This window comes from Sylvia atricapilla, chromosome 5 (genome assembly GCF_009819655.1).
Source record: "Sylvia atricapilla isolate bSylAtr1 chromosome 5, bSylAtr1.pri, whole genome shotgun sequence".
Lineage (NCBI taxonomy): Eukaryota > Metazoa > Chordata > Aves > Passeriformes > Sylviidae > Sylvia > Sylvia atricapilla.
This window is the reverse complement of record NC_089144.1, coordinates 27,704,759-27,724,230: the sequence shown is the minus strand read 5'-3', so window position 1 is coordinate 27,724,230 and position 19,472 is coordinate 27,704,759. Positions and strand designations below refer to the sequence as shown.

At 40.7% G+C, this 19,472-nt stretch overlaps 2 protein-coding genes across 2 annotated transcripts in view; one reads left to right on the top strand and one right to left on the bottom strand.

Moving 5' to 3' along the window:
* The window catches only part of PNPLA8 (patatin like phospholipase domain containing 8), a 39,522-nt gene extending 38,793 nt beyond the window's left edge, over positions 1-729 (bottom strand). Inside the window, exon 1 of the mRNA XM_066319036.1 lies at positions 580-729. The gene's annotated coding sequence lies outside the window, so the exon portion shown is untranslated. The remainder of the gene's footprint in view (positions 1-579) is intronic.
* Positions 730-14,570: 13,841 nt separating this feature from the next.
* LOC136360865 (arg8-vasotocin receptor-like) lies at positions 14,571-18,865 on the top strand. Its single transcript, XM_066318476.1, has 2 exons — positions 14,571-15,619; positions 16,690-18,865. Exons 1-2 carry the CDS (start codon positions 14,704-14,706, stop codon positions 16,887-16,889), a joined length of 1,116 nt encoding a protein of 371 aa, XP_066174573.1. The 5' UTR covers positions 14,571-14,703; the 3' UTR covers positions 16,890-18,865.
* Positions 18,866-19,472: the final 607 nt, after the last annotated feature.

The following is a 19,472-nucleotide window of genomic DNA, read 5'->3' as shown; positions in this document are numbered from 1 at the left end:
TTTGGTAAAGACAGACAAACATTCAAATCAAATAATCTCATGAGAATATCTACTGCTCAGGACATTTGGTTGCTCATCCCAACATTTCAAGTGGCCCTAAAGGCCAGTTCAAGCTCATCTTAAGCAATATGTGACACTTCTCAAAAGCACTTAGTGACATATAAAAAATTGACTGCTGTTTCTTCAGCAAATAATCTTGTGCAGACACAACGTGTCCAGTGCCATTATACTACCACTCCTTGGCAGAATTCCTCACAGGGGAGAAGTGACACTAATACTTTGAGCAAAGTTCAACGAAACGCGCTCATCCTAAGAGCCAAGGGCAGAACATAATCCTTACTCTGCAAAGAAAGGTGCAACTGGTGGAGCAGCGTTTTACACAAGACACCAGAGTTGTCCTGATACCGCAGGCGCAAATCTATTATTTGCAGAAAAAGCAAGCCCAGGCTTCTCCAGCGCCTGTGACAAATACCGAGAAGGACTGCTAGGCAGGCAGGCAGGCAGGCCAACTCCTGCGCAGGCCGACTCCACAGTGACAGCAGAGGTGACAGCGGCGCCGGCAGCGCCATCGTTACTTACAGTCTCCTCTGCCTAGGCTGTGCCTGTCCCGCCGGTGACCGCCGCGCAGCCGGGCCGCGCGCCCCACCGCTATATAGGCACGGGGGCGCCTCCTGCTCCGGGGGCAGGCGCGGGGGCTGTTCCTGCCTTGCGCCATTTCCCAGAAACGCTGCCGAGAGCGGCAGCATAAACAAGCACCGAGTCCGGGCCCCGCTGTCCCCGGCCCACCTCCCGTTACGCGAGCGAGCCCCGCGTGCCCGGCACGCGCTCATCGTATTTCCCCCCGTCCTCAACTGCCCCACGACCCGATGGAGAAGCGGCTCGACACGGTGGCGACGCGGCCCGTCCTGGCGGCGGTACCTGCTTGGACAGTCGCTCCCGCCTCCCCCCTCTCCCCAGGCAGCCGCCGAGCGCCAGGCAGGGGCCGCGCCCTCACGAGCGGCGCCGCCCCGGCGGAGCGGGCGGGAGGCGGCGGGGCCCACCACAACACCCGCGGCGCGCGGCAGCGCCACTGCGCCTGCGCGCGCCCCGTGCGCCGGAAACAGCTGGGGCGCGCGCCAGCGCCCCTCGGGCCGCCGCCGGGGAGGGCGGGGCGCAGGAGCGGCCGATGGGGGGTGGTGCGAGGCGGCGCGCGGGGCGGGGCCGGGCAGCGCGAGGCCAGGGCCGGCCCGGGCTTGCTGCGCGTGCGCGCGCGGGCTGGGGCTGGGGCGGGAGCGGGAGGCGACGTGCGGCGCGGCACGCGGGAGGGCGGCGGCGCCTCCTCCGCCCCCTGGGCGTTCACAGCCGCCGAGGGCGGGGGGCTTGGAACGGGCAGGAAAGGTTATGCGGTCCCGCTTCTTGCCCAACAATCCGGACCGGACTAGGCTGATCAAAGCCCCATCCAGCCTAGATCTGAGGCCTGCTATGGTCAGGGCATCCACATTCCTGAGCAACCTCTTCTGGTGCCTTACCACCCTCACAGTAAAGAATTTCTTCCTGATATCTAACCTAAATTTCCCGTCCTTTAATTTGTGCCCATTACTCACTGTCCTGTCGCTGTAGTTTTTATCCTCTCTGCCTTCTGTGTCGGTCCCTTTCAGCTACTGGAAGGTGCTCTGAGGTCCCCACACAACCTCCGTGCTGAGCAGTCCTGGCTTTCTCAGCCTGTCTTTGTCGGGGAGGTGCTCCGGCTTTTACCTTACCAGGTGGTCCACCTCTGAGGTCCATGTCCTTATGCTGAGGACCCCAGAGCTGGATGCAGCACTTCAGGTGGGGTCTCACCAGAGCAGAGTGGAGGGGCAGAATCGCTTCCCTTCGTGCTGCTGCCCACACTGCTTTTGGTGCAGTCCAGGACACGTCTGCCTTTCAGGTCAGGCACAGGGAAGCGGGTTGTGCCCCATGCTGCTGGCAGCACTGGGCTCCTGATGCCGCACCCTGTGGAGTCACTGGGAGCAAGGGCCTGGGAAGAGGAGAAGGGCCCCTATTCAGCCTCTGTAGCTCCTCAGGGCAGGTGCCTCGGGAATATGCTCCCCACCATCTCCTACTTAATGCTTAGGAAATGATGACAGATATATTTTTCATGGTTTGGACGGGGTTGGTGAGCACTTTGATCTTCCCCGGCCAGGTTTCAAAGCAGCAGCAGGCCCTGAGATCCCTGCCTGTGTGGTCTGCCTGAAACACAGTTTTAATGAAGTTCCCAAAACTTCAGGGGACAACGGCAAGAGAGGATCAGGTGGAACAGTGGAGACCTTACCATGAGGGTTAGGAGGGTTGTGTCACACAGTTTCAGATCCCAGTTATCTGCTTCTGTTCTTCCTCACAAATAAAGAAGTAAAATTAATTTTCTTACCTTGCATTTTATTCCCCAAGGAAAATTTATACTCCTTACACATTGTAATTTTTATCATATATTTTTTATATATTGAACTGGTTAAATTATCCACATATCCAGAGCAGGACATCCCTGTCTAGATGCCAGGTGCCCACCAAAGTCACTTCCTCAACTGGTCAGGGGAGAAAAAATAGAACAAAGGGCTTGTGGATTGAGATAAGGACAGAGAGAGATCACTCACCATTTACCATCATGGGCAGAACTTGGGGAAAGTTTCCCCAGCTTGGAGAAATTTGTTGAATTTATTACCAGTCAAATCAGAGTAGGGTAATGAGAAGTAAAATCAAGTCTTAAAACTTTCCTCCCACCTCCCCTCCCCTTCTTTCCAGGCTCAATTTCACTCCCAAATTCTCTCCCCGCTCCCCACACAGCTGAGCAGCAGGGCGAGGAATGAGACCTGCAGTCAGTTCAACACTTCCCTTCTTCCCATTCCTTCTTCCTCAGTGGGAGGACTTCTCAACTCATCTCCTGCTCCAGCATGGGGTCCCTCCCACAGGAGATAGTCTTCCACAAGTTTCTCCAGTGTTAGTCCTTCCCATAGGCTGCAATTTTTACAAACTGCTCCAGTGAGGGTCCCTTCCACAGAGTCAGTCCTTCAGGAACAGACTGCGCCAGTCTGGGTCTTCTGCAGGGGCACAAGTCCTGACAGGAAACCTGCTCCTGCATGGACTCCTCTCTCCATGGGGCCACAGATCCTGCCAGGAGCCTGCTCCAGTGCAGGTTTCCCGTGGGGTCATAGTGCTCCTTCAGGCACCTGCCTGCTCTGGCATGGAGTCTGCCAGGAACTGTAGGGCCATCTCAGCTCCAATACCTGGAGCTCCTCCTCCCTCTCCTTCCTCACTGATGTGAATGCCTTCAAAGTTGTTCCTCTCATGTATTCCCACCCCTCTCTCCCAGCTGCTGCTGTAGAAGCTTTAACTTTTCTTAATATGTTACCACAGCGGCACTACCACCATTGTTGATGGGCTCAGCTTTGGTCAGTGGCAGTTTCATCTTGGAGCCTGCTGGAATTGACACCTTCCAACACAGGGGCAGCTTCCGATGTTTTTTTGCAGAAGCCACCCCTGTAGTCCCACTCCCCACTCTTCCCCACCAAAACCTTGTCACATTAACCCAATGCAATGACATTCAAGGCATGTCACTTCCTTGGTGAAGTACTCAGTGGCCACAAATAACTCATGAACCATGTATTGTTAGGATCCTTTTGCACAGTACAGTTGCAGTTCATACCCAGGTACTCATCTGTTGCCTACTAAATGTTTCCAAAGTTCCTGCTATCTGTCCTGTTCTGCAGGTATGGTCTGCCTGCCTTGTTTGTAGATTACTACACATCTGGTTGTATTACCCAGTGGTGACATACTCAAGATTTTATTTACTATTCTTTTATTTATCACAGGATTTCATTATATATGCTTAAGCTCATTTTTAGACCAAATATTTCAAACAGTAGTGGGGTCTGCCCTAAGTGCCATGTGCAGCTAAGCAGGGAAGTTTCACTGCCTGTTGATGTATGAGCTACTTCATGTAAAAGCCTGAGTACTGTCATGAGAGCAATGCAGTACAGATAGTTTTAGAATGTGCAGCCCTATTAGCTTAAGCAGCTTCCCTGAATGTGTTTGCTCTTCTGTAAGCCCCAGGGCTCTAGTGTGTTTTCCAGTGTGCCGAAGCAAGTTGGAGCTTATCTGATGACTTAAGAAGCAGTGGCCCATCTGAAGCCACAGTCTGAGCTGGCTTTAGGCAGGGTAGCTTACTTTCTTACAACAACAAAAGCTAAGGCAAAACGAGACCTATAACTTCAGTAAGAAGGAAGTTTGGACGTGATAAGCTTCATCCTGTCAGGGCACATCCTGCTTCTCTTTGACTGGCAAATAAGGTCTTGGAGGTAGGAGGCAACTGATCCCTTTCAGCTGCACATGGTTCCTTCCTAAACAGTCACACTTTATCCCATTTATCTCATTGTAGAATTCTCTCCTGTGCCTGCTCAGACATTCGTCTGACCACTGGGATATGTACTGGGGTATGGTGTGTTTATTCATACCTTTGCTAAAGAAAAGATTCAAAGATTTCACATTTCTGGTCCAGTCACAGACCCACGTGTTCTTGCCACATTGCTCCTCCCAGGGATGAGCAGACCTGTCTGATCTGACATGTTCTGAGGTGCATGATTTATCAGCTTCTCAAGACAACCATGAAACAATGCAAGAGAACTGAAAAACACTGGACAGGAGAAGATAAATTTCTGTATTCCCAGGCACAAATTCTGCACCTTCCCAAACATTTTGCCAATTTAGTATTCTTGTTACTGTAGTCATGACATTAAGAAGAAATTATCTCAAATTTATTTAAAAGATAAACTAATTTTATAAGCTCTTTTAGTAATCAAAGATAAGTTCATTCTGTTTGACTAAATACCTGCTTTTTAGTTAAGAGAGATGAATCCACATATGGTTTTCTGATAGTGGCCAACTATCCAACTCTTATTTTCACATTCATTCCATTTAAATAAATTTGAGATATATTTAAATTTTAATAGGGAAATATTTGAAAAATACTTCCATTTCAGTACTTTCTGTGGGAAGTATCAACAAAGAAATCTGTTGTTGTTATTATTTATGGGTTTTTTTAATCTCTATTAGGCTGCATACCCAGCACTAAAGCTCTTTCAGAGTGGTCCCTTGAAACATGATTGTATTCAATCAAGGACAACACTGAGAGTAGTTTGATTTTAATGCATTCTATCTCTATTACTAAATTCAAAAAATCAAAGGCATTCAAAACATTTTCTCATTATACCTGTTAATACATGTTTTCTTAGGAGGATGAAAACTTGTAAATCAATTTATACATCAATTGTGGTGAATCTTTGTCTTTTAAAGAGAGTTCTTTGGTGTACGTGATTTTTGTCATGTTATAGCCAAAGTATTGTGGTGTCAATAATTCAGGTGAGTTAACTGTTTTCATTTATATGCATGCTATACTTTTCAGTGCCATTAATTACTTCTAACATTCATATTTGTATATTTGTCTTGGACTACTTCTTGGAGAGAAAGTCATAATGGGTTATGAGGCAGTTTGATAAAAATTGGATATTTACCAGGAATAATGGTTCCAAAATTTGTCAGTCTAGGATTCTCACTCTTGATCTATGAAATATGGAAATTTTTATTTTGAGAAAATAGTTTTGTGCATACTTTCACTGTATGTTTGATAAAAAGCTAACATATGAATAGCATTTTTATATGTAGCATTAGTTTATTTTTGCTTGCCATATTGATTATGAATGGTATTCTGAAAATAGAGAATTATCACGTAAGAGACTCAAACAAAATTTAAAAAAAAACCCAGTTATTTCAAAGCACTATGAAAAGGTAACATATATTGGTAGAGGAGTATTCTGCTAATAGTGGTGTCTGAGGTAATTGCTTAAATCTTACTTTTTAAGTCAAGCTTTATGGAAAACACTATATTTTCTGTATTCATCAGCATAATATGACATGGACAGAAGCTGTGTAGTGCTAGCAAAGATTTTAGGCTTTCCAAACATTAGTATTCTGCCTCCTAACACTAGATGGCAGACAAAAATGGGAAAACATTTCCTTGTTTTCAGGAATAGAATATTGAATAATTTATTTCCAACTTGAATGAACATTCACTGAAAACTCTCAAAGTATTAAGAACTAAGATGATTAAACATATGCTTATGGCAGCATGGATATTTTCTGCAACCTTTCATTTGGATGTGTTTTTGGGTACAAACACTGAAAATAATCAAGTGGAACTTCTCTACATTATTTTCTTATTACCTTTTTATCTGTTACTTCCCTTGAATATTTTGCTCTTGTCAAAGACCTAGAAATTCTTCTAGAAATTCTAGAAACCTTAGAAAGAGTCAAGCAACTCTCACAAAAGAGAAACTTTAAAAAAACCCCTGTCCTTGCCAGGTAGTCACATCATTGTGAAATTGTCTTCTGTAAATCCAAAGAGCAGATGATGTAAAACTTACATTGCACCTGCTTAGTATCTTTGCCTTGCATCAGTTACCCAGTGTAATGGGGCTCCTTTGCTCCTTATTGTCATTGAATCTTAGATAATAGTGTGAAAGCAATGTATTTGCTAAGGGGGCAACTCTCTTAATAGAATATTATAAATTAGTGTGACTAATATTAGTAATCAGTTCACCTAAAAGCTAGTGAATATTTTGGGTTGTTATCCCCTTCCTCTCTCAGATACATCCTCCAAAAAAGAAGGGTCAGAATCCCCAAGATTCTGAATCTCACTCTAAAATGTCAGTTCTTCTAGCTAATTGTGATGTGCATGCACAGTACTAGAACCATAAGAAATCCCACCAAATCTCACCTCATCTTTTGTTCTCAGTGTTTGTACTATGGCTGCAGAGATAGAAAGCCAGGCTGGGTATTTCCAGTGCTGGCAGCTTTATGGACTGAAATTAGAAAAGACCCAAGTTATTCCCATGGCGTTTTCCATGATGGAGTTATTCCAAATGAGAAAGATAAGTGGACTGGAATTGAAGGGTATGTGCAAAAGGAAGTATGACTTGCCTGCTTCACAGTTAGAAAGTCAGCCACAAAGATGTCCATAGCTTCTGGGTTTGGTTTCTTGATTATTCTCATTACACAATAGTTTTTGGTATAAAATGTATATCTACGAGCAAATATCAGAATGTGGCACTCCTCATAGAATAGGAGTGCTTTATGCACAAGAATACATTCCAGGGCTTATTCTTAGTTTCATGATTTCTTATGTTCGTAGTCACGTAGTTTCAATAAAAGGAGAAAGCATTTTTCCTTCTGCCTTGCCAATGAATTGGTGAACAAGAAATTCTCTTAAGAAATCAGAAAGGCATCTTTAAACCTTCTCAGGCTGAAAATAGCACTGATCCCGTTTTCTTGCACCACTTGAGTAAATATTCCATTGAAAATAATCCTTTCCTAGATATTGTCAATGGCCTTGTTCCTGTTCCTGCTGTTCCTCTTCTCCTCACCCAGGAGCTCCATTTCCTCACCCCATTTGAAAGCACTAGACAATTTTCAGCCTGTTTCTTGAAGAAGTGCTTGTAAGGCATTAGAGACTGCATTTTGCATGCATAAAGGTACCTGGCTCTAGTGAGGAGTTAAGACTCTAGATTGCTATTAGGATCTGGAACTAAGCTGTGTCCTTCTGTTCATCTTCCTGCTTCGCTAAATCAAAGCAGTCTTGTGCTTCCCACTCAACACAAAGGTGCCTGGATCCCTAAATCAGGGATCCTCAGGACCTGAAGTCCTTTACCTGTCTGTCCTTGATTTCCTGTTCCTCCACTGCTCACAGCTGATGGTCTCCACCCTTTCATGCATTCTAGAACTCTATCTGCCAAAACAAGAATGTACCAATCAAATAATTATATATTAGATATGAATAATGTAGTTGATTACTTAGAATTTAAAATTTAGACTGATGCTAGAGGTCATATTATAAATTCCTCTTCAGCCTCCTGTGATTATCATAAGAGTCATTCTGTTACCTTTCAGCACTCAAGAAATGATAGATGTGAATTTTGTTACTGCAGCATCTGGTTGAATGTATGATTGTAAAAGTATCACCCGAGGTTTTTGGTGTAAATAGAAGGAGATCAAAATCCACAATCTGCTGGAGTTAATTCACTGTCCACAGTGTTTGCAACTGCTTACTCAGTATTGCTGGAGAAACTGACTGTCATTGTCTTTTACTTCAGGTATTGACGTATTGACATACGGTTGATCTTTGCTCTGGACCTCTAAGTATTGTACTAGGTATCATCTTAGCCTTTTTGCCTTTATTAAAAAGCTCTGTTTATAATTTCTCATCTGTGGAAAAAGTGCTTTGTAATTCTTCATTGAAACTGGTTTATCATAGTTCCTTCTCCTAAAGTTGCACATTATTTCTCAATTTTTTCTTTGCTCTGATGAGCCTTGGTGAAACTCCTTATCTGTCAGTTGATTTCCACAACACTGGTGGCAGGTGGGCTATCAGGCCATTTAGCTTCCTAATAGAGAACCCAGACTGTCTGGAATACTGCAAATGAAAAAGACAGTTTTTGGCAGAAGCCTGTGTAACTGATTTCTAATGATTTATTTCTGTCTCAAAATAACCTGATGGAAGTTGTACAAGAATGAGTAAAAGCTCTGTACTCTACAGTAAACACGTTCTTGAAATTGCATGAAATTTTACAGCAGCAATAGGAAAGAAGCATTACTTAGAGAATGGCTTACAAATTGTGGACTATAATTCTAGCACTGTAATAAGTACATGAATTAAGCAAACTTCTTCCAGGCTTTGGACCCAGTAGTACCCTCACTCACTGCTCTCAGCAGCACCTATAAAATCAGAAACTTACCTAAAGAATGAGGTTGGCAATAGCGAATAATAAAGTTCTTACTGAAACAGGTTAAAAAGTTATTGTTTCAGACGTAATCTCCCTAGGGATTAAAAAGAGGCACGCAGTACTCTACGTAGTTAGTGGTACTGTTTTGTAGTGAGTATCTGGGACATGCTTAGTTACAAGTCACAGGGGGCCCATACGCATTTTTTACCCTCTGGTTTTAATGCCTGTGGCTAAATCCTACTGGAGGATGCACTCAATTTAAGAAGGTCTTGTTCCAAAATATTGCCTAACAGTAAATATTGTTGTTTGATGTGTTTCAGTCATACATTCTAAGGCTGTACAGACCTGCGTTTGTTTTGATGTAGCCTTTAATCTTTCTAAAGTAATGCCCTCTTCCTTTAAATACATAGTTAGTTTACTCATTTGAGAAATGAACATAGTTTCTTATAAAGTGAAAGACTTCTGGGTCATGTGTGTGCAGGAGATTAGCATTTACAAACACATAACACATGTACACCAAACACAGATGTGCACAGTTCCCTTTTGGTGTATAAACTGGGATAGCAGGACAAAATGTTGTCCTATGCTCATTATAATGTTAATTTGAAAAGTTAAGGGTGATTTCTAGTTCATCTTGACTGGAAATGGATGAGATTTTGGGTTGTCCTGACATTTTCTAATATTCTTTTGGCTTTGCTAAGAGCTCTTTCTCTTGCCCAGAAGTGGTTTTGTCCAAATCAAAGCTTTACTCTTTCTGAGGAATAAAGTTATTGATGCTATTCGTCATTTTGTGTCTCCTTGTGGAGTGACTAGGCATTGGTAGCTACCTATATTGTGTGATTCATTGTATGCTGTCTGTAATAGTGTCTATAATGTATTTGTCTCTGTCTTCTATTGGCACATTGCCTTTAGATGTAACTTTTTAACTATATAAAATTGAAGTTAAGCCTGGTTCAAAGAACTTTGTATATTAATGTAACTACTGTACTAATAGTGGTTTGGGTTTTTTAAAGAATCCAGAACTGTAGGAGATTGTATGACATCATTAAGGTGTACATAATTTTAGTCCAGTAAAAAGGACTTACAGCAAAGTAGTTTATCCACCATGTTCTAGAAATAAGCAATATTACATTAGTGAAAAAAATGGACCTACCTTGCTGTAAATGCATCTGTGCTACAGGCTAAGTATTGAACAGTATTCATGTGTAACTTTCACTAATCTCTTGTAGGAAAGAATCCATTTGCTATCCATTGCACTACATCTAGAAGCAGCTCTCATAACATTTCATGCTACTGATATGTATTTACATTACTTAATACATCTCCTCAAACATAGTCTCTATCAGAAGGGCAATTTTAATGCAATGCTGTGTTGATTCCTTTTATCTGCCCTTGATATAACTAAGTAAGTATTTAATGTAAAAAAATATTAAGAAGTAAGTGTTTCTACCATCTTCTTGGTAACTGAATCTTACTGCACATTCTAGGCCTTTCCTCCCTATAAGGCCTATGGAAGCTACTTTTACATTTTAATGTTTGAAAATAAATAGAATCACACTAGCACTAAGGAAATAATTCTTGATTTCTCTAAAATCTTCTAAAGACGTAGAAAATTGTGCAAAAATTTGTTTTTCTTGATTAGTTGGTTTTTATGACTTGACAAGTGCAGTAGCAGTAATCTACTAGCTCTTCACATCTACAGAATCTCACTGGGAAAAGAGGCAGACCTGGGTTTCTTACATCAAAATCAGATAGCAATATTTTCCACTTGATCTTTTCTTAAATAGCAACATTTTAGAACTTGCTTATCCATTCCAAAGTAAAAACTGGTCAAGTTTTAGAAACTGGTCAAAGGCATTTAACCCTAAAATGCATATATTTCTACTTCAGCATGTATTCCTTGTCTGGCTTGGCAAAACAAAATCTGCAATGCACTGCAATTCTTGCAGTTTTTGGAAGACAAATATTGTGATGGATGATTCATACACACACAGGTCACATGGAATTCATAGGTCAGGCAAAATGTTTATTCCTCACCAATTCAGCATTCCTCAGCCACCACACATTAAATATTTCCTCTGGTCCTGGAGCCCCTGAACAGGAAAGATGTTGATGAGCATGAGTGAGTTCAGCATAGCACTATGAAGATTATCGGAGAGCTGGAAGATGTAGCCTGGTGAGGGAGGCTGAGTGAGCTGGGCTTGTGCTCTGCACCAGAGGGTGCAACAATAAAGAGAGTGGTAAAATAGCTGTTTTCTTAAGGTAGTATAAACCCCAGAAATATGGATATTGAGGAAATCTTAGGTCCCTTCCAATGCTGGGAACTCCATTTTTATGCAGCGTCAGACAGTCACTACATGGAACTTCTCCTGCACAGATGCCAAGAGTGGAGAGGTTCCTCCTTCTTCCCACAGTGCAGAGCCTTTTCTTTTGTGTGGCAAACAATCACATGTATTTTCTCCTGACAGGCTAGGATGTCATCTCATTCAAAATATTCACCACTGTCAGCACAGGCTTTAAGTACAGGGCTCAGTAGAACAGATATTCCTGTTCATGATCACTAACTCTTTGAATACAACATTTTCCGCAATGCTCTCAATGTAGCTCATTCAGCCTGGAGGAGACACAGCTTCTGAGGTAGTAACAGTGCCCCTGCAGTGCCTAGGAGGATGCTGGGAAGAGGTCTGAGCCAGGCTTTTGCTTAAGTCATTCCAGAAGAACAAGAGAAGGTAGCCTGAATAAGGGGAGGGCCTAGTGACATATAAGGAAAGCTTTTTCACAATGAAAATAAATATTTGTAACTAGTTACCCAGGAAGGTTTGGGGTTCTAAGCTCTTGGTGGTTTTCAAGAGCTGACTGGACAAACCCTGGGCAAAGTGATCTGAATTTAGTGTTGTACCTGCCTTGAGCAGCTGTGTGTTTCTGAAATTCAGAGCAGATAGCTAAATTGGAGTCTTAATCTGTGATCTGAATCTCTCCCTTTAGCTAACTAACAAACATTAGATGACAGTCTATACCTACAAGTTCAGCAGAAGTTAATTAAAATAATTTAAGGAAAGATTTTAACTTGGACAGGTACAGGTTGTAATAAAGCAAAGCTAGGCAATGAGAGGACAATATTGGCATAAAAGAACAGCTAAGGCTACTTAAATATTTTCATCCATTATCTTAATTTTCTTTTCTCAGTTATATTCCCAGAGTGGATTAAATTTCAATTTAACTATCTGCTTGCATGGATGAAAAAGATTGAAAGGGCACAATTATAAAGTTATGAAACCATTAACATATACTGAACTGATTATTTGCAAGATGGAATAGAGTCTTACATCACTAGGACAATTTATACAAGGAGGGCCACCACCCTTTTTAGAAACATAGTGAAGGCTGCTTGTTTCATATTGTGCTTGCCCTTTAGCCTGTGTCTACATGCTGGATCCGACGCCTGGGCTGCTGCCCAGACACTGTGTGTGCTGTGTGCATGTGTAGACCCGAGAAGAGTTGTGTGTTCCCAGGATCCTGTTGGACCATTCTGCGTATAGCTAATAAAACACATTTGCCTGAAATATATGTCTACCCATATCTTATGCATCATGAAAAATCATACAAATATGTATGATATTATGGTTAGTCTTCCAACAGTATTCCAGAATTCACTTCTAATGCACATACTGGGCTTTTTTGCATATAATTTCTCGATATTGAAATATAATAATAAAATATAAACTTATATTTATCTTCCATACCTGACCCTGAATTTAATATTCTCTTCAACATGTTCCTGTTTCAACCCACTTAATCCTAGCTGTGCCAAGAGATACGTGTTTACATCATATCTTGCTGGAAGAATAAGGATCCCACTTGGCTTTTTGTTAAGTTGTGGAGTGAGGATGGCCAAGGTAAATAATTTTGGAGCACACATCCGAAACTTAGTCTACATCAGAAGACAGAACCTGAGATCAGCCTAGCTGCTGTCCAACACAGTGTTTGCCATCAGCAGCATTTCCAGGGGTTTATTGTTTGTGGCAAATTCACTTACTCTTTTGCAAGTTGATGGGTGAAGGGAGAGTGAGGGTTAAGGCAAGCCCATTTGTTCCCTTATGGTCTTGCTATGCCTATTTCCCAGTAATTGAGATAGATTCCAAATTGAGGGGGGAAACTAAAAGGAAAGAACCTCAGGAATCCAAGCTTCCTGCAAATAGGCCTTAATTTAGGAAAAAAAATCAGGTATATTAGATTAAGATGTTGTGATTCATACTGTTTACAATGTAGTCTTAGAGAAAAGCCTTTGTAGACTCAAGCAGCTGCAGCAGTGTTCAGTCAAGTCTAGATTATGGATACTTACAGCTGCTGTCAGTGGAAAACTTTACTGAGGTTGTTCAGCTTCTCTGTTGTCTGTTCTCATAGTCTTACCCTTTCTTGCACTGTTAACATCTATTGCATGGTGGCAAATAAGGGGGAAAGAGGGAGAGAAAAGAGGTCATGTAGGTTTTAAAAACTTTTGTAGTCTACCTCAGCATCCTGTTTATGAATTTTGCCCTTCACCTGTTTGTTGGTACCTGAAAATGTTTAGTGGCAAAGAAATGGTAGTCTATCTGTGAGCTTCCTGAGCTGATCTTATAATATAGTTGTGATCACAGTGATCAATCAGCATTATGTGCAATCAGTGCAGTATTATGTATATGCAGCATGGATATTGTTTTTTACCTTACTGGTTTCCTCTTCAGAAAGACTTCAAATTGCCAGTCTTCTGACTGTAACCAGAGGGATATGAATGCCCTAGCTTCAAGTAAGGTTGCATACAAATATCTGTTACTTTTCATATTAAGCTAATCAATTTTATTAAAACTTTTTATTAAAGAGGGCAGGGTGAGAGATAAAAAAAATGAAATCAGTTTAAATTTTCTATTCTTATCTGCTGCTAACTTTATGCAAAAGTCATACTGGAAAGCTGAAGAGCAATGAATTTCCTGTGTTCATGATGCAATTTACTCCACAGAAATGAAAAGGTTTAGATACTGAAAAATCACCTCACAGACTTTAGTACTATAATAGAATAGAGACCTTTTACACAGTTGGATTTGCTACTGAATTTTCACTTTTTTTTTTTTTTTTTTTTATTAAATTCTCAGTAGACTCACAGTCCAAATAAAAGTAATTTGTTTCACATATGTTATTTTTTGTTTTGCTGAGAAAAAAACCTCTTAGTCTTGACCCTGTTTTGAAATAAAAATATTATTTTTAGGGCAGTACAAATATTTTTCTTTGTATTTTAGTACCAGGTGGCTCCAAAAGAGAGAAGAAGGAAAAAAAAGTGCTGTGGAAAAATGCATTTCTTGTCTGTGCTGCATTTAGGATGTGGTCATGCCCCAGGAGCCTGGAGGTTGCTGTTACAATGTGCCTGAGCTCAGGGACCCAATTTTATCTACGTATAAACCTTCCTTCCTCTCACTTCTCCTGAAGTGTGCTCCTCTGGTTTGCGTAGAAAATTTTTTGCAAGAGCTCCCCTGAGTAAGGTCATTTAAGTATGAGTCTGGTCACAGCTATTTACAAGTTTGGGTTTTGACTGAAGTGAGTAATTGAATCACATTGAGCCTCTGAAGTTTGCCTTTTATTTATATCTTTCCCCCAATTGTGTGGCTCGGTCTGCCATTGGCTGCTGTCCCTGCAGCCTACCCGAGGGCTCTGCAGTTACATAAGGCTCTGTCTGCTGGGAGCCTATATAAAGCCTTTTTGCATGCCAGCAAGAGACAGAATTTTATCACAATCCAAGTCCCACTGCTTTAGTTCGCACGAGCAGGAAGATTTGCTTGAAGATTCCCTGAAACTCGAACCCAGGCTGGTTTGTTTGGCAGCCAGTGCTTCACAGCTGTCAACCTGAGTCGCAAGTGGCAGCTACTGTGAGTAGCCTCTGTGCATTATGAAGAATTTTTCATTTCATATGCAGGATAACACACATCAGACTGAGAGTCCTCCTCCTCACAGATTCCTGAGTTTGACAAATCAGTCAGATCCTATTGGAAGACCAGAAAGAGATGAGCAATTAGCTCAAGTAGAGATTGCTGTACTGGGGGTCATATTTCTGACAGCGTCTGTGGGCAATTTCATTCTCATACTGGTGCTGTGGCGAAGAAGGAAGAAACTGTCTAGGATGTATGTGTTTATGCTTCACCTCAGCATTGCTGACTTAGTGGTAGCCTTTTTCCAAGTGCTGCCTCAACTCATATGGGATATTACAGATGTTTTCATAGGGCCCGATTTCTTGTGCAGAATTATCAAGTATCTACAGTTGCTGGGCATGTTTGCCTCTACTTATATGATAGTGGTCATGACAGTGGACAGATATCAAGCCGTTTGCTACCCTATGGTTACTTTCCAAAAGAAGAGAGCCCTCTGGAACATCCCCATTTGCACCAGCTGGTCTATAGCACTGATTCTTAGCCTACCACAGGTATTTATCTTCTCTAAGACTGAGATATCTCCAGGTGTCTTTGAATGTTGGGGTGAATTTATTCAGCCTTGGGGCCCAAGGGCATATGTGACTTGGATTTTTGTAGTTATATTCTTCATTCCCTCAGCAATTCTTATCACATGCCAGGTCAAGATTTGCAAAATAATCAGAAGAAATATAAATCTGAAAAAACAGAATGAATGTGAAGCAACAAATCAAAATCAAGTCCTGCCATCCCGAGCAAGCAGTGTGAACTGTATTTCAAAGGCTATGATCAAGACAGTAAAAATGACAGTGGTGACAGTTGTTGCGTATGTTCTCTGTTGGTCACCTTTCTTCATTGCACAGCTGTGGTCCGTGTGGTTCCCCAGCATCCTGACTGAAGGTAAGATGCTCTCCCTCCTCAGTCATAGCTGCAGAGCAGGCTAGCACACTGCTCTTGAGTGCTTTATGTTTGCATTTTGTTTCTGTGTAAAGGTTGCATGTGGTCATTTGAGGAGGATTAAAAAGAAATACCTGGATTGATTATCTCCTGTATTCAATTAGGTGCAGGGAACTTCTTGTGTTATATGATCAAAACATCATGTGTCTTTATTTTGTGTGTGTCTTGAATGATTAGTAATTTAAAGATGCATGAACAGCATGGTAAAAAAGTATCGTGCTTCAGTAAAGCCTCTGACTTTTAGAGGGTTTAGGTATTATAGCAGCAGTATCTTTGGTTCTTGACATGAAAAAGAGCAACTGAGTATTCAAAGTCATAAAATTCTTATTTACTGGGTAGAACAGTGATAAGACATCAGATTTTTTTAATACTGAAATCATATTGATGAAATCTCTGTAGTAAACTGTGAAATAACCAAAAGCTGTCAACCAGCTGTTTATAAAGCAAAAATCGCAAGCCTGAGAGAGTTATCAAACAGCATGGTGTAAACAAGAATGTCTTGTCAAACTCATGCTATTGCCTCTTTGTGAAGGGCAGCCTCTCTATGTGACTTTAAATTCACCTGTTCTAAATAAAGATTAAAAAAAAGGGAAAAGATTAAAAAAAAAGGAAAAAAACCCATAATAGTCTTGCCTGATAAAAACAGTAGTTTCTGAACTTTGTTTTAAGAATTCTTCCTGTCAGAGTGAGTTTGAGTCTTATTCCACATACATTTATGTCAAAATATATATCTGTATTTATTTGTATCTGTTTAACAGCTTAGTAATTGCTTTTAAAATTAATGCAACTACATCAAAAAAGAGCTATGTGAAACTATTTAACTCTGAATGCATCCAATAAAGTGTGTTTTATACCTCCAGCAATTGCAGATTGCATTGAAATGGGAATTTCCTGCTATTAGATTAGCTGTAAAACATGAATAGATGCAGCAGAAAGCAGCAGACTTTGAAAATGTGATTTATTTTTAAGAGTGTTTAATTCAGTCTCTTACTCCTTTAACTATTTTGTTCTAGGTTCGGCATTCACCATTATAATGCTCCTTGGCAATCTAAATAGTTGTGCCAACCCATGGATTTACATGTATTTCTGTGGACAGATTCCATATTGCACAAATAAACAGCTGGAGAATACCTCGGCTCAAGAGGAATCAGTGCTCACAGGGAGCATTCATCTCGTAGACAGAGACCCTGAGGAAAACAGTACTTCTGCATAAATGCTGAGAGCTTTTTGTTGTTTTGTTACATCCCTCTGTTCACAAGACATATGGATATTTTACCACCATCCCTTATTTTGTGGATAAGGAAGTTGAAAAATTGTTTTTTTGTTGTAAAAATGTATTTCTCTGCAGTTCTGTAGCATATACAGGAAGTTTCTGCGTTGTGCAAGCCTGACTCAGTGCTTCAATCACCACTGTTTTATCAGAATGAATTTCTGCAAAGACTGACAAAGAGACATAAAAGTGTCATAGATATTTTGTGTCCTAAAGTACTTCCCCATCTATGATTCTGCATTTCTAAGTAGTAAAATTTTACTACTACCTGGTCCAACAAATTGAAACATAATTGAAAAGCAACCTCGTCTAATTAAACTTGAATATGTTTTCAGAGTGAACCATGAATTGCTCGTCAGTTCTGGTGTGATTTGGGTCAGTAACAAATCTTGAGAAGGCAGCACAAAGTCAGAAAAAGCTTTTGCCAGCTCTTACTAGCACCTGGTTTAAATTAACTCTTTATGTACATTTATAAAATGCCAAGCAGCTTAATATAATTTAAAAAACAGTAATTTGGTGTGCTTGTGACATTGAACCCCTTTACTTCAGTTTCAAATTCCATTGTGGATCACAGGTAGCAGCAGCATAGCAGGAGTTCAGGTTTTTTTGGTTTCACACCATAGGATTTGATTTTCCATGCAATTCCTGATGTGCAAGCAGTTAACTGGGCGCCTACACACACCCCTTACACACATATATACATACTGTAAATAAAAGTGAGTGCTAAAAGTGTACACTTTCATTTGGCATTCAGACCCATTTGTTCTGTTATGGGATTTATTGGCAAAGAGCCAATTATTCTATTCCTTACTAGCCCTTTAGGTTCAAATTCAAATATTTCCCTTTGCTGTAAAAATAAGTCTGCATATCTTTATCTCAATTGCCATTTAGTTTCTGGTTTGTGGGTGTTATATGCAGGTAGCTCTTTATTTCGCTTTGATGTCTGCAATCTCATCAGTGGAATATGAAAGGAATATGAGCAAGGCTTTTTCAGGTAAGAATGGATCTGCATTCCCAGGGACTTTTTGTGGCCCTTACATCTGGTGACATGTAATGTATCAAAGTTATACTGTGTTTCATCACATTTCAGTTTTCTGAGTGTTAGCAGTCTCAAATACCAATAGAAAAGCTATAAAATTGTGGGATTTTAATAGTCTTTAAATTGTAGCCAAAGAAATATTGATTTAAACTAAATACTGATCACATAGAACTTTAAAAGTATAACTTCTACTAGTTATGTTTCTGAATTGCTCATATATTTGTTACTGGCTCTATAAATAATTTGGTAGGACTGGATTTTGCAAATAACAGTACCTCGATGTGTTCATTAAAAGTCTGAGAGCAAAGTTAACTATTCCTCTCTCAGACACTTTGATAATGTACTGAATGAAATATCAGAACTTCTTAAGGTCAGTGATGATTGTTCACTGTCTATAATGTTCAAAGCACTAATATTTTTGTCTCTCAAGTGCTTTCTTTCTGATTTTTTCATTTTCCTTCCCCTGACATCAGTCCTGTTCCTAAAAAGAAAATTAAAGATTACTGATGCAAACTACAGGCTATGGATACTTATAGTTTTGGTCTGTAAGGAGGTATTTGAACCCAGGTATTCCTGCTTTTTCTCTTAGGAGAAAAAACTGGGCTGCATTTTCCAGATGAATGTCCTTATCCCGCGTATCCTGCCCTGCCTACCCCATGAGTAGCTCTGACTAACAGTCTCAGTAGGCAGTTTGGTTCAGGTCCACTTTTTTCCATCAGAACTCATTTTCAAATGATGGGAAATGAATTTTTTCTTTTCCTTTTTATTTTTTTAAATCCTTGTAAAGTACCCCTGACAGGACTTCTCTTATTTCTAAAAAAACCCCAGCAACAACAAAAACAACAGCAAAACCCACCCAAAAACCCAACCCAAAACAAACAAAAAAAACCCCACCCACACAAGGCAATCAAAAATAAAATAAAATTTTCTCTTTGCAAATTTAGCCATCAGTGTTCTTGGAAGTTGTAGTTTGAACATCTTGTGCCCTTGTTTTACTCTATATTTTGAGACTTTGAACTATATGTTTTTCAATTCACTGCACTTAGATTTCCAACAGGTATTGCAGTATCTCATTAAGAGAGAGGGTTGACTTTGGCACAACACTCTAGTCTGGCCAAGGTATTTAATCCATATGGGAGAATCAGTAACTCAAAGGTATGAGTCCCCAAGGGCACTGTGGAAGCCCATAAAAAAAGAAAAAAATCCAGTTATCAGATGAAAGCCTTTCTCATCAAAGCCTAGATTCTGTTTTCTCACACAAACAAATTCTGAGTAGAAAAATACCTAGTGTTCCCAGTCTTGAAATGAATTACTGTGTTGATGCTGGCACTGTATTATGCTTTCTGGTTATCTGGGTGGGGATTTTTTTTTACTTTCCATGGCTTTGTTACTACTTGGGAAAGGCACAGTTTACTAAAAGGAATTAGATTCTTGCTTAAAAACTAGTGGTTTATATTTTGCAGTACAGATAAGAAGAATCAAAGACA

What these genes read in the sequence shown, in the direction of transcription:
- LOC136360865 (XM_066318476.1), top strand. Translation starts at nt 14,704, where the DNA reads ATGAAGAATTTTTCATTTCATATGCAGGATAACACACATCAGACTGAG. An exon ending in CCCCAGCATCCTGACTGAAG is followed by an intron (nt 15,620 to 16,689) that starts GTAAGATGCTCT and finishes ATTTTGTTCTAG; the next exon opens with GTTCGGCATTCACCATTATA.